The sequence below is a fragment of the Oncorhynchus clarkii genome, chromosome 9 (genome assembly GCF_045791955.1).
Source record: "Oncorhynchus clarkii lewisi isolate Uvic-CL-2024 chromosome 9, UVic_Ocla_1.0, whole genome shotgun sequence".
Lineage (NCBI taxonomy): Eukaryota > Metazoa > Chordata > Actinopteri > Salmoniformes > Salmonidae > Oncorhynchus > Oncorhynchus clarkii.
In genome coordinates, this window is record NC_092155.1 from 60,171,796 (window position 1) to 60,186,426 (window position 14,631).

Consider the following 14,631-nt stretch of genomic DNA (forward strand, 5'->3'; position numbering starts at 1 on the left):
CTATAGGAAATGTGCTATTTAATTTGATGTACTGTATTTGGTAGATATTTGGCTTACAGAGGATTATATGGAAAAAACATACTCTGTGTTTCTGTTTGAGAAGTCAGGTGTTGTAAAGTGTTGTAAACTGTTGGTGTTATAGTTGAAAGTAACACTTGTTGTGTTTATGTGTGTTGTCAGTGTGTGTCGGGGCAGGGTCAGGCGGGCAGCAGCTTTGAGAGCCGTGTGGTGGTGGTGTGTGAGAAGATGATGAACCGGGCCTGCTGGGCCAAGTCCAAACACCTGATCCACTCCAAGACCTTCAGGGGCATGACCCTGCTCCACCTGGCCGCTGGGCAGGGCTACGCCACCCTCATCCAGACACTCATCAAGTGGCGGTGAGTGAGAACTTCAGAGGCCTCTTATTCACTGGTTCTAAATGTAATGTTAATATAGCGTACAGAGAGACCCTAGGACCTAGGAATATCTATTATGGAACTAGTTTAGGACCAGAAAGTAATGTATTAAAAAGCTGTCAATAAAGCACGAATCTATCTATTTTATCCAGAGTTTAGTCTAAGAGTCTAACAGTGTTCTTCTCTATCCCCCACCAGCACCAAGCATGCAGACAGCATTGACCTGGAGCTGGAGGTGGACCCACTCAATGTGGACCACTTCTCCTGCACCCCTCTGGTAAGATATAGAGAGCTTTATCTCATGAAAGCACTGCAGGGGTCTTCCATAAAGCCTCCCATAAAGTATTTCATGAAGAATTCACTTGGAAGTTGAACTTTTCCAAGAAAGTAAAGTTACTAGAGCCATCCCTCGGTGTCCATTGACCTGCTACCTCTGACCTGTGCCCCTGCTGTGTTCTCTGTAGATGTGGGCGTGTGCCCTGGGTCACCTGGAAGCGGCAGTGGTCCTGTATAAATGGGACCGACGGGCCCTGGCCATCCCTGACTCTCTGGGACGCCTGCCCCTGTCCATCGCCCGCTCCCGCGGCCACACCAAGCTGGCCGAGTGTCTGGAGCAGCTGCAAAGAGAGGAACAGCAGCCCCCTGCACCTCTGCCCCCCACCACGCGCATGTCCTTCTCCCCCACCCCGCACGATGCTCCCACCTCAGACAGCTGGATGGTCACATGGGCCAGCGATGGACTGATGGCGCCCGGCGGAAAGAAAGGCGGCACCGCCACCACCACCACTACCTCCACCACCTCCACCAACCTCAACCCAGGTCAATGCAGACTGAAGGAGAGGGAGGCCCCACACTGGTATCAGTGGGGGAAAGGGGCAATGGAAAATGCCTTTAGACAACAACGTTTTGTTGATACAGTTTGCTTAAATGGCTCTAAAATAGCATCTTGTAACCCTTCTGCAGACTTGAGAAGGCCGAGATCCGAGCCCTCCAACTACTACAGCAGTGAGTGCCAGCGAGACCTTCCCTTGGCCAAGAAACACAAGCCCAACCCGGAGCTGTTCCAGGCCAGGCCCGACAAGGCCATGTCTGTCCCGCTGAGCCTGGAGCAACAGCAGCTCCACAAGCTGTCCTTCAGCACCAAGAGCCCGTCCCCTGAGGGCCTCAGCCCAGACAAAAGTCTCTCGGGTGGGGGAAGCTCTGGAGGAGCAGGGGTAGCCAAGTGGAGCTCTAGGGAGGGTTTCTCCAGCAGGGGCTTAGGCAGAAAGGGTTCAGGGGACTCTGGGGGCAGCAGCCTGGGGAAGGAGAAGCTGGCTAGCAGGCTGAGACAGAGGGAACAGCTGGGGAACATGCTGGTGATGGCTGAGAGAGAGATGGTGGACACTGAGCTGTTTTCCTACAGAGAACACCTGGAGAACCAGGACTGTATGACGCAGATGGACGACCTGCAGGTCAGTGAACTCACCCTACTCTCCACTGTCTCTTTATTCAAGTCTACTCTTTATCATAAGTTTGCTAGAGATAGTTACTGTACTTTTTACCATGAAGACAGTTACTCTACTGTTTACCACTCACTCCACTGCCAACCCTGTTCATCCGCCTGCTCATTGCACTTACATTCACACTAGTTTAACAGACCACCACATCTGTAGCATGTCATAGTTGCAACATCAAGTCTATCAATCTGGACTGTCAGTTAATAAACATGACAAGAAAATTGAAATTGACCACCTGCAGCTCTGTTGGGCCATGCCACTGGACGCCCTGACGTGTGAAGTCAACACACACACACACACACACACACACACACACACACACACACACAGAACCTAGGCCTCCCTGGCAGTGCGTGGACCTCCATCACCACATAATAAACTCCATCCATTGATCGGCTCTCACAGCCAAGGGAGCCTTCTGCCATCCATCACAGTCACACTGCTACTGAGGCTGAGCCTGGGAGATGAGGGGGAGGACAGCACAGCAATAACAATAACAATTATTGTGATGGTTATGATCATAATCATCCTAAACGTCATTGTCTTGACATGGATCATGTTTAATGTTCATTGTTCCTTAGATTGAATTCTCACACTCAACACTCATAATGTGGACACATCTCAGACAATGAAAATAAGAATGTTGCACAATAACCAAAAAGCAGAGTTTACAAGAAAATAGGCAATGACATGACAATGTGCTAAGTGTGTGATCTATAGTATACTCAATCCTGGGTGATTCTCCCCCTGCAGGACAACATGATGACTCTGGCAGAGCATATCATTGAGGCGACCCCAGAGAGAATCAAGAGGGAGGACTTTGTGGCCCTGGATGGAGTGCCCCTGGACAGTGCTGGGGTCAGCAACACCATGAGCTGGTTGGCCAGTTACCTCGGAGACGTGGAGCAGCTTCCCAGCATCATACAGCTACGGTGAGCAACACAACAGAGACGCACTCTGGACTGAATGTGATCTAGGTCTGGTTTCCTGTACGCAAATGAAGCTTATACCTTGTCTAGTGTGCAACGGAGAAATTGTAGGCTTAATTCTGATCTGGGAACCTGACCCTAAATGTTTTACAAAATATTTTCTGTGCTTGACATAGCAGTAGTCTATTGGAACTACACTGAACAGAAATATAAATGCAACATGTAAAGTGTTGGTCCCATGTTTCATGAGCTGAAATAAAAAATCCCAGAAATGTTCCATTTGCACAAAAAGCTTATTTCTCTCAAATTTTGAGCACAAATTTGTACATCTCTGTTAGTGAGCATATCTCATTTGCCAAGATAATCCATCCACCTGGCAGGTGTGGCATATCAAGAATATGATTAAACAGCATGATCATTACACAGGTGCACCTTGTGCTGGGAACAATAGAAGGTCACTTTAAAATGTGCAGTTTTGTCACACAACACAATGCCACAGATGTCTCAAGTTTTGAGGGAGCATGCAATTGGCATGCTGACTGCAGAAATGTTCAACAGATATGTTGCCAGATCATTTTATTTTCATTTCTCTGCCGTAAGCTGCCTCCAACGTCGTTTTAGAGAATTTGGCAATACGTCAAACTGGCCTCACAACTGCAAACCACGTGTAACCACGCTACCTCAAGACCTCCAAATGCTGAGGAGTATTTATGTCTGTAATAAAGCCCTATTTGGGGGGAAAACTTATTCTGATTGGCAGGGCCTGGCTCCCCAGTGGGTGGCTGTACCTCTTCCCAGTCATGTGAAATCCATAGATTAGGGCCTAATTAATGTATTCTCAGTAAAATCTTAGAAATTGTTGCATGTTGCATTTTATATTTTTGTTCAGTATATATCTTCAGATAACAACACTTAGCTGACTACTTTTTAAACTGTCACCATCCCCTGCTCCTCCCTGGCTCTCTCCCCTTCCAGATCTCTGTACAGTGATCCTCTAACTCCATCCTCCAGCCCCAGCCCAGGGGGGTCTCCCCTGAGGGAGGGGTCCATGGAGAGGCCCACCCTGCCCTCCCCGGCCGACTGGAGCGAGTTCCTCCAGGCCTCTAACAACAAGGTGGAGAGAGACTTGGCCCAGCTCACCCTGTCCGACCCCGAGCAGAGGGAGCTGTACGAGGCCGCCCGTCTTGTCCAAACTGCCTTCCGCAAGTACAAGGTACAGGCCGGGAGGAGGTACCACACACAGTAACAAACCTGCTGTACAAAACAATGTACAGCAACGTTATTAGGACTTCCACTCTATTTTGATGTGGTGTTGACCTTAATGTTATCAGGTGAAATGTCAAGTTATGAATGGGTCCCTTGAATCTGGAAAGGTTGCTATATGAACAAAACTACATCCTGGTCTGTGTCCAAGTGTTCTGAGTGCACAAGACACTATCTATGCTCACCCAGTAATCATCAATGGATTATGTTAATAGGTTAATTAACACTCATATGTTATCCCATCTTTCTTTCTCTGTATCTGTCTCACTAAGACACACTCAAACTATGTGGTCCCTGTGGTTTCAGCATGGGCAAAGTTTGCTTCGAGCAGAGCATGGCCTTGCTTTAAGGAACGACTGCACTGCTCCCTATAATCTCTCTCTCTCTGTCCCTCTCTTTCTCTTTCCCTCTCTCTCTTACTCTTTAAATAATGTGTGTGGTGCCCGCTGCTGCCTGTCCTTAACCAGCTCCACACACCCCGCCCAGCCTCACTTCGCCCCCACCTGCCCCACTTCCTCACCTTGCTACCTATCCCCCATAGCTAGCTTTAATGACTTTCCACGTCTCAAACTGTTCACTGTCGTTCACAGTCATCTGTTCTACCCCTCTGCCAGCTGAGACTGGGGAGGAGAGCAACACTGGGCTGGCACCACCAGCTACCTCTCTCCTCTCCCAGCCCAGGATGGAGCCTCTCCCCCAGCGTCCTCAACCCCAGGTCCTCTGTCTGTCCTCCAGACAACCAGGGCCCTGGGCCCAGGAAGAGACCTCAGGGAGCAGTGGCCCTCTATAATAGACCACTACACCACTTCCAATACTCTGACCTCTGACTTCTCCTACTCTACTCTCTCACAGGGACGCCCATTCAGAGAGCAACAGGAAGTAGCTGCGGCAGTCATTCAGCGTTGTTACAAGAAATACAAACAGGTAAGCTGGGCACAGTCAGCCCCTTACAACACACATGAAGATGTGTTGTCCATATTCCATGACCTTACAGATACTGGTTAGATCCAGGACAGATTGTAATACCTTAATTAGGGACTTTTAGACAAGCGTTTCACTTTATTCAGTTTAGTCCATTTTCCTAGGCTCAGGCTGATCCTTGTTCATTCCTGTTTGTGATTCACAATCTCACCTTTGCTTTGTTTACAAGCTAACATGGATAGCCTTGAAGGTAACATCTTTTCACTGTCTTTCATTTTTAAATTGTTATTTTTGTAAAAAGGTTTTAGGGTTTAAAATGGCACTCCTTGATAAGAGTCACTAGAGACTCAAAGCCACCAGAGGGCAGAACACATGTCAAACTTTGCTTGTTTTTTTGACCGTCTCAGATTATCACACTTGACTTGGTTATATTGATACTCATAACCTACATCAGCACCTTTCCTAAGTCCAGTAATATTGCCTGATTCACACTCTAGGGCAGACATAAACCCTATTATGTTGGCTAGTATATTTTCCTTTCCAGCACGGTTCCAGCAACTATAGTGAATGCCTAACCAGGTCAGCCTAGTTCGGCTTGGTTTGGTTTGGCCATATAGTATGAATCAGACAATATATGTGTGCATTTGAGGCCATCGTTTGGGTCTTCCCAACCCCCTGTTCCTGACTCTGTATATCCTCCTCTCTCTGGTCCTTTTTGTGGCAGTATGCACTTTATAAGAAGATGACGCAGGCCGCCATTCTTATCCAGAGTAAGTTCCGCAGCTACCAGGAGCAGAAGAAGTTCCAGCAGAGCAGGCGGGCGGCCGTGCTGATCCAGCAGTACTACCGCGGCTACAAGGAGTTTGGCAGGCTCAGGCTCCACCGGCAAGGAGCCGCCGCTGCCCTGGTGCAACACAAACTCAGGTATGCATACACAGTGACATGCTCTGATGCATACACACAACACACGCCCAGGAAGCTAAACACACACATCAACACACACTCACACACAAAGTAGCTACCACTCACACTGACACACAGCAGCACAAGTAGCTAAATGCACTGACACACACACACACACACACACACACACACACACACACACACACACACATACAGCAACACACACTGACACGTACAGGAGGCTCATTACAGGATAGTTATGCTCTTCTCCACTTGACCTTGCAGACTTCCCTTGGGGAAATCCATTTGTAAGGGATGATCAACTGCAGCCCCATTTGCAGTCCCCAGGGTCATGGTGTCCTCCTGTGCTCATGCATAAATTAATTAGATTTTAAACATACAAGGACTGTGCACATGTGTATATATTGATGAAGACACTACGGCTGTGTTTACACAGGCAGCCCAATTAGTATACTTTTGTACACTAATTGGTCTTTTGACCATTCACTTCAGATCTTTTCACACCCAATATTTTTCAAAGCTGTTCTGATTAGTCAAAAGACCAATTAGTTAAAAAAGGATTTGAGAGGACAGTACCCATGCTATACAGAATCTCCAAAATAAAGTTTAAAAGCATGGTTGAATTTGAGAACTAGACTAGCTACACACAACCACAGTGTATTTTGTTGACTGTGGACCCTCTAAAAAGCGTGTTCCCTCTTGTCTTGTGTGTTGTAGAAGTAGTCTGCTCTCTAAGAGGCAGGATCAGGCTGCCAGGAAGATCATGAGGTTTCTCCGCCGCTGCCGCCACAGGTAAGCCCCGCCCACAACACTAACTCATATGGGTTTTTTAAATAGGTTTGTTATATTCACACACAAACACACAACCATTCAGCGTAGGGATTTGCTAGATATATGAAGGGTTTACTACACGTTAGATGGCAGGAATGAGTATGCACAGATCTGATAAGACAAGTTCTCTGTTTTCATGTCTATATTTTATTTATTTTTTGGACGATACAAAAGGTTGGGGGGTTATATACAACACTTCAGAGGCCCCCCTCCTATCCTATCCACTCTCCTCTCCTCACCCCCCTCCTCTCCTCGCCCCCTACTCTCTTCTCCTCGCACCCCTACTCTCTTCTTGCCCCCCTACTCTCTTCTTGCCCCCTACTCTCCTCGCCCTCTCCTCTCCTCGCCCACTTCTCTCTTCTCCTCGTCCCCTCCTCTCTTCTCCTCGTCCCCTTCTCTCTTCTCCTCGCCCCCTACTCTCTTCTCCTCGCCCCCTACTCTCTTCTCCCCGCCCCCTACTCTCTTCTCCTCGCCCCCTACTATCTTCTCCTCGCACCCAAACTATCTTCTCCTCGCCCCCTACTCTCTTCTCCTCGCCCCCTACTCTCTTTTCCTCGCCCCCTACTTTCTTTACCTCGCCCCCTACTCTCTTCTCCCCGCCCCCTACTCTCTTTTCCTCGCCCCCCTACTCTCTTTTCCTCACCCCCCTACTCTCTTTTTCTCACCCCCTACTCTCTTTTCCTCGCCCCCTACTCTCTTCTCCTCGCCCCCTACTCTCTTCTCCCCGCCCCCTACTCTCTTCTCCTCGCCCCTACTCTCTTCTCCTCGCACCCAAACTATCTTCTCCTCGCCCCCTACTCTCTTTTCCTCGCCCCCTACTCTCTTTTCCTCACCCCCTACTCTCTTTTCCTCACCCCCTACTCTCTTTTCCTTGCCCCCCTACTCTCTTTTCCTCGCCCCCTACTCTCTTTTCCTCGCCCCCTACTCTCTTTGCCTCGCCCCCTACTCTCTTTTCCTCACCCCCTACTCTCTTTTCCTCACCCCCTACTCTCTTTTCCTCACCCCCTACTCTCTTTTCCTCGCCCCTACTCTCTTTTCCTCACCCCCTACTCTCTTTTCCTCGCCCCTACTCTCTTTTCCTCACCCACTACTCTCTTTTCCTCACCCCCTACTCTCTTTTCCTCACCCCCTACTCTCTTTTCCTCGCCCCTACTCTCTTTTCCTCACCCCTACTCTCTTTTCCTCGCCCCCTACTTTCTTTTCCTCACCCCCCTACTCTCTTTTCCTCGCCCCCTACTCTCTTTTCCTCACCCCCCCACTCTCCCCTAACCTCCTCTCCCCGCCCCCCCTACTCTCTTCTCCTCGCACCCCTACTCTCTTTTCCTCGCCCCCTACTCTCTTTTCCTCGCCCCTACTCTCTTTTCCTCGCCCCTACTCTCTTTTCCTCGCCCCCTACTCTCTTTTCCTCGCCCCCTACTCTCTTTTCCTCGCCCCCTACTCTCTTTTCCTCGCCCCCCCTACTCTCTTTTCCTCTCCCCCCCACTCTCTCTTCCTCGCCCCCCCTACTCTCTTCTTCTCGCCCCTACTCTCTTTTCCTTGCCCCTTACTAACCTCCTCTCCCCGCACCCCTACTCTCTTTTCCTCGCCCCTACTCTCTTTTCCTCGCCCCTACTCTCTTTTCCTCGCCCCCTACTCTCTTTTCCTCACCCCCTACTCTCTTTTCCTCACCCCCTACTCTCTTTTCCTCGCCCCTACTCTCTTTTCCTCGCCCCCTACTCTCTTTTCCTCGCCCCCTACTCTCTTTTCCTCGCCCCCTACTCTCTTTTCCTCGCCCTACTCTCTTTTCCTCACCCCCTACTCTCTTTTCCTCACCCCCTACTCTCTTTTCCTCGCCCCTACTCTCTTTTCCTCGCCCCTACTCTCTTTTCCTCGCCCCCCCACTCTCCTCTCCTCGCTCCCCTAACCTCCTCTCCCCGCCCCCCTACTCTCTTCTCCTCGCACCCCTACTCTCTTCTCCTCGCCCACCTTCCTTTCCTCACAGTTCCTACTTGTGCTAATAGCTGTCTGGTATTGTTTTGCTGTTTATGCGAAGCCCCTTGATGGACCATAGACTGTTCAAGCGGGTGAGTGCAGCCTCAGCAACTCAGTTCGTGCTTCTCTCTCTTCCCTGTCCACACTGTATGTCTCTGCCTCTCTCTATCTCTCTCTCTCTAACAATAGTTTTATCTGCTGGGTCGTTGTCTTCATCCACTCTTTCTCTCTCTCCCTTTTTCCTCTATCTTTCGCTTTTCTCCATCCATCTCTCCCTTCCTCTCTCTCTCTCACTGTCTTCCTCCCTCTATCTTGTCCATCACTGTTGCTTGATGCCTGCTTGCATGAAGGCTGCCTACTGGAGCCACAGGTGGACTGACTGAGAAGCTCAAACTCAGATCAAATGTAACTTTACTCTTATTAAACTAACCAATGCTTATGAATGACTATGTCACCGTAACACTTAACAGGCACCTCTTTCTCCCCTCTGGAAATGATTTTATTTTCATTATTACATGTTTTGTTTTGTGTGGTTATGAAGATGCCTATTCACATCATGTTTACTATGTTGCATGACTGGTGACACCTCTATGGGCCTTGCTCTTTAAAATGTACCCCCAGGCATGCTATGGGACGGATGTTCTCTCTCAAACAGCTGCGCCCCACATGACACAGTAGAGGGGATTATGACCCCCCTTGGGTTTTGTTTACTCAAAATGTCAAAGCTCCTCTAGGCATTTCATTGGGAGCTCTCACTAGTTCAGGGCTGCTTCAAATACACATGCATCATCACTGAAAATATTATAGAAATTCCTCATGGATACAAACTGTGTGTCTGTCTGACTACTCTTCCAGAAAGACTTTGGGCATATTGACAAAAAGACCTATATGACAGTTCTCATCAGCCTCATCATCTGTATGAGTCACAGACACTGTAGTTCATCTTCTGAGACAATGGGGCCTTTTGAATGTATCCTTTTACATTTAAGTCATTTAGCAGACACTCATATCCATATAGTTTTTGCCTAAAGTTACCATCTGTTTTATGTAACCATACCACATGTAACATATCATACTAAATGGAGTGTCTCAGATTTACATACAGAATAACACGAAATGCTCTGAGACCGGGTTGGGGTATGTTATAATGTAGAATATGGGTCACTGTGCTCCGAGAGCAGGTGAGGTAGATATAGTACTATAAAGATGTGATAGCATGCATGTTTGTCATGATCTGGGTTACAGTGATGTGATAGCACATGCGGGTCATAGTCAGACTAGCAGTACAACACAAACAATGGGAAGTCCCTTTTACCTCCAGGGAGTTAGAACAGCAGGAAGTGTACCAGTAATGGATTCACACCTCAGGGGAACAACATCTCAGACTGAGAGGAAGAGGAAATAGCACAGTGAAAAACACTAAACCTACATATACAGCACTGTGGGGGCTCACTACTAAGCTCAGTGATACCAGGTAAAGGACATTGGGGTTATATACAGTGGGGCAAAAAAGTATTTAGTCAGCCACCAATTGTGCAAGTTCTCCCACTTAAAAAGATGAGAGAGGCCTGTAATTTTCATCATAGGTACACTTCAACTATAAAAAATCCAGAAAATCACATTGTAGGATTTTTAATGAATTTAATTGCCAATTTTGGTGGAAAATAAGTATTTGGTAACCTACAAACAAGCAAGATTTCTGGCTCTCACAGACCTGTAACTTCTTCTTTAAGAGGCTCCTCTGTCCTCCACTCGTTACCTGTATTAATGTCACCTGTTTGAACTTGTTATCAGCATAAAAGACACCTGTCCACAACCTCAAACAGTCACACTCCAAACTCCACTATGGCCAAGACCAAAGAGCTGTCAAAGGACACCAGAAACAAAATTGTAGACCTGCACCAGGCTGGGAAGACTGAATCTGAAACAGGTAAGCAGCTTGGTTTGAAGAAATCAACTGTGGGAGCAATTATTAGAAAATGGAAGACATACAAGACCACTGATAATCTCCCTCGATCTGGGGCTCCACGCAAGATCTCACCCCGTGGGGTCAAAATGATCACAAGAACGGTGAGCAAAAATCCCAGAACCACACGGGGGGACCTAGTGAATGACCTGCAGAGAGCTGGGATCAAAGTAACAAAGCCTACCATCAGTAACACACTACGCCGCCAGGGACTCAAATCCTGCAGTGCCAGACATGTCCCCCTACTTAATCCAGTACATGTCCAGGCCCGTCTGAAGTTTGCTGGAAAGCAATTGGATGATCTAGAAGAAGATTGGGAGAATGTCATATGGTCAGATGAAACCAAAATATAACTTTTTGGTAAAAACTCAACTCGTCGTGTTTGGAGGACAAAGAATGCTGAGTTGCATCTAAAGAACACCATACCTACTGTGAAGCATGGGGGTGGAAACATCATGCTTTGGGGCTGTTTTTCTGCAAAGGGACCTGATCCGTGTAAAGGAAAGAATGAATGGGGCCATGTATCGTGAGATTTTGAGTGAAAACCTCCTTCCATCAGCAAGGGCATTGAAGATTAAATGTGGCTGGGTCTTTCAGCATGACAATGATCCCAAACACACCGCCCGGGCAACGAAGGAGTGGCTTCGTAAGAAGCATTTCAAGGTCCTGGAGTGGCCTAGCCAGTATCCAGATCTCAACCCCATAGAAAATGGACCTTGTGTAACCTTGTGAAGACTTGTGAAGACTTGACCTCTGTCATTGCCTACAAAGGGTATATAACAAATTATTGAGATAAACTTTTGTTATTGACCAAATACTTATTTTCCACCATAATTTGCAAATAAATTCATTAAAAATCCTACAATGTGATTTTCTGGATTTTTTATTTTTTTTTCTCATTTTGTCTGTCATAGTTGAAGTGTACCTATGATGTAAATTACAGGCCTCTCATCTTTTTAAGTGAGAGAACTTGCACAATTGGTGGCTGACTAAATACTTTTTCGCCCCACTGTGCATGTATAAACTCATGTCAAATGGACTGCATTGTCCACAAATTGTCCACTCATTGTCCACTCATCCTGTTTACCTTCGAGGGAAAAAAGCTCTCTCAGAAGCAGTATAGAGACCGAAGGAAGTCAGAGAATATACACCAATCCCAGTGTTGTAGTCAGTAATACAATTACCACAGGGCAAGTGTCTATTAATTATGATATGGAACAGTAATTGGCTAGTGACTTACAGTCAGATCTATTGAGTCTATTGTACATGCTGGGGTATAATGTAGTGTTTGGCTCTGGCTCAGTTTGGACATGATTCACAAGTGGAATGCCAAGGTAATGTCAGTTCCCAATACAAATGCAGTTCAAGTTTGGTTAGACTATTGTAGTCTTAATACATTTTCACCTCTTTCACAAATTAAATGCCTTCAATTTTCAATTGTGTTTGTAGTTCATAATTTAGTGATAGACACAATAATACATTCCACTGATGAAATTAATTGACACACAATTCTTGAGTAATATAGTCATTTATTTGGTGCATAGCAATATTCCAAATACAAACCAATTAGTAAATCTCTGCCTACCTTGAGGGTCTCTTTCAGCCCAGCAAATATTTGGTGGACTTGTCAAGGGACTCCTGTTTCCTCTCCTGAGATTCGTTTTAGAGAGTTTAATTATCAAGAGACCTTTTTTCAATCACATTATATTCTCAAGAGTTTAAAAGTAAATCCAACTGCTTTAAGAACCATTCTCAAGTTTCAAAGTTAGTTGACCTATTAAAATATCAAGTACTGAAGGAATGGGTTCAGTGAGCCATAAGACGTAGTGATTTAGCAGAATAATTTAGACTAGATGAGATCCAGTTTGATTGATCAATGTCTTCTTTCCAAATCAGCACCAGGTCCCGTTGACAAGGGCTATGTCGATCTTCATCTCTCTGTCTCTCTCGGGAAAGGTGTCCTATCTGTCTCTCTCGGGAAAGGTGTCCTATCTGTCTCTCTCTCGGGAAAGGTGTCCTATCTGTCTCTCTCTCTTGGGAAAGGTGTCCTATCTGTTTCTCTCTCGGGAAAGGTGTCCTATCTGTCTCTCTCTCGGGAAAGGTGTCCTATCTGTCTCTCTCTCTTGGGAAAGGTGTCCTATCTGTCTCTCTCTCGGGAAAGGTGTCCTATCTGTCTCTCTCTCGGGAATGGTTTGAGACAGAGTACAGAATCATCCTGTGAGAAGTGATCTGTGTTGGCGGTCATAGACCCCTGTTTAAATGACTTCTGTCTCTCTGTCTGTGTTTCAGAGTGAACGAATTGAAAAGGGCCAAGGAACATGAAAACCTTCAGAAGAGCCCCCTCACAATGTGACATCACTCTCCTCCTGACTCTTCCTGTTTTCTTTGTCCCTTTATACCCAAAACATTTTTCAAGAGAAGAAGAAAAAAAACCAGTTCAGTGAAAACACTGCGATTATTATTACTACTACTACGACAGCGTGGCTGACTCTACTTCTACTTCTAACAACAGCATTTTTCACCTTTATCTTTTCCCTCTGACGTTGTTTATGTTGGAGAGTGTAGAATTAGAAACTAAGGGGAAGAAGCTGTGGGGGGCAGAACATTTGCTTCATGGCATTTTTTGCACTTTTTCATGGATTGTTTTGTCTTTTTGGGAGTATCGGAGTCTAGGTTTAAGACGGTAAAGGAAGAGGAATGCTGGACATGTCTGAAAAGGTCCCTGTGGATCAAAGGAAGAGGATAAGACGCCAAGGATGGAGGCAGATGCCGGCCAGAACACAAGGAAACATGACAGAAGCAGAAACACATTTGGGACTGGGCTGTAATTGTATTTCATATTTTTTTAAGTGACTGATTATTCCATTTGAAGAAGAAAAAAATGTAACTTAATGAACCAAAAAATCTCGGTAATACATTGATCCATTTGCACACATACACTCCCTGTCGACAGTTAGATGAATACATTCAGTATGGTAACTAGTATGATAAATAGATCAAAATTACCCTTCCTGTTACGCTGTGCTCTACCCCGCCAGTCAGTCCAAAGGGGTGGGGTTACATATGAATGTAGGAGGGGTGTGAGCAGAAATGGGTGGGGCTTATTAAAACAATGGCTTTTTTTGTTATCTAGGTTTGGAGGGGTTATGTACTGTAAGGCAAGGGATAGGGGGATTCAATGGAATTACAATTCTTCTTATTATTTTTTATATTATTGTTTTATTCTCTTTTCTATTCCTCTTTGCTTGAATCTGTTTTGTGCTCATGCCCATGACCGATTTACAACTGACTTGTCTCTTCAAAACTCTGTGTTGTCGATTTGATCAAATATGCATGCCTATGGGTGAAAGTCTTCACCTGTGTGCTGGAGGTTAGGTCTGTATTCTCTGAATTTCAATGTTTTGCTTTTGTCTTCATGTTCAAATGCAACTGAGTGGCCCATGTACCAACCTATTCTCCCAAGAGTCATACCCTCTAGTTCCTGAGATTATACCTACATCCTCATCTTTCCTTTTTCTGTCGCCTTATTTCATTTGTTTCCTCGGTATTCTAAAAAGAAAAGAAAACTTGACTCTTTTGTGTTGTAATGATTACAGTCATGAAGGTTATTGTTGTTCTTTTTAAATGAACTTCAGGGCCTGTGAGGGCTTTTGAGGGGAAGATCACATACATTTTAAATGAACTTCAGGGCCTGTGAGGGCTTTTGAGGGGAAGATCACAAACATTGCCTTGACGTCTTAGAGATTCTTTGAGGGGTCCCTAAGCTAGTCCCAAAAAAGGGGTTAGACAAATCCATATTTTTGACAATTGAGCAGTTTCTGTATATAAAGAAGGCTGAAGGTAGGGAAAAACATTTACCCAAAGGGGATTGTATTTTAGAAATATATTATTTTATTCATTAAAAAGGGGTCAAAAACAGGTATGAGACAAAAACA

The 14,631-nt window shown here is 46.0% G+C and overlaps 1 protein-coding gene across 1 annotated transcript in view; it reads left to right on the plus strand.

Annotated features, from left to right (window-relative positions):
* LOC139417313 (calmodulin-binding transcription activator 1-like) overlaps positions 1 to 13,801 on the plus strand; it is a 633,264-nt gene extending 619,463 nt beyond the window's left edge. Inside the window, exons 13-24 of the mRNA XM_071166580.1 lie at positions 181 to 377; positions 594 to 672; positions 860 to 1,214; positions 1,359 to 1,846; positions 2,645 to 2,823; positions 3,796 to 4,033; positions 4,936 to 5,007; positions 5,234 to 5,254; positions 5,729 to 5,928; positions 6,646 to 6,720; positions 8,792 to 8,822; positions 12,986 to 13,801. Of these exons, the coding sequence (XP_071022681.1) occupies positions 181 to 377; positions 594 to 672; positions 860 to 1,214; positions 1,359 to 1,846; positions 2,645 to 2,823; positions 3,796 to 4,033; positions 4,936 to 5,007; positions 5,234 to 5,254; positions 5,729 to 5,928; positions 6,646 to 6,720; positions 8,792 to 8,822; positions 12,986 to 13,018 (1,968 nt within the window). The 3' untranslated portion in view covers positions 13,019 to 13,801. The remainder of the gene's footprint in view (positions 1 to 180; positions 378 to 593; positions 673 to 859; positions 1,215 to 1,358; positions 1,847 to 2,644; positions 2,824 to 3,795; positions 4,034 to 4,935; positions 5,008 to 5,233; positions 5,255 to 5,728; positions 5,929 to 6,645; positions 6,721 to 8,791; positions 8,823 to 12,985) is intronic.
* The last annotated feature ends 830 nt before the right edge of the window (positions 13,802 to 14,631 follow it).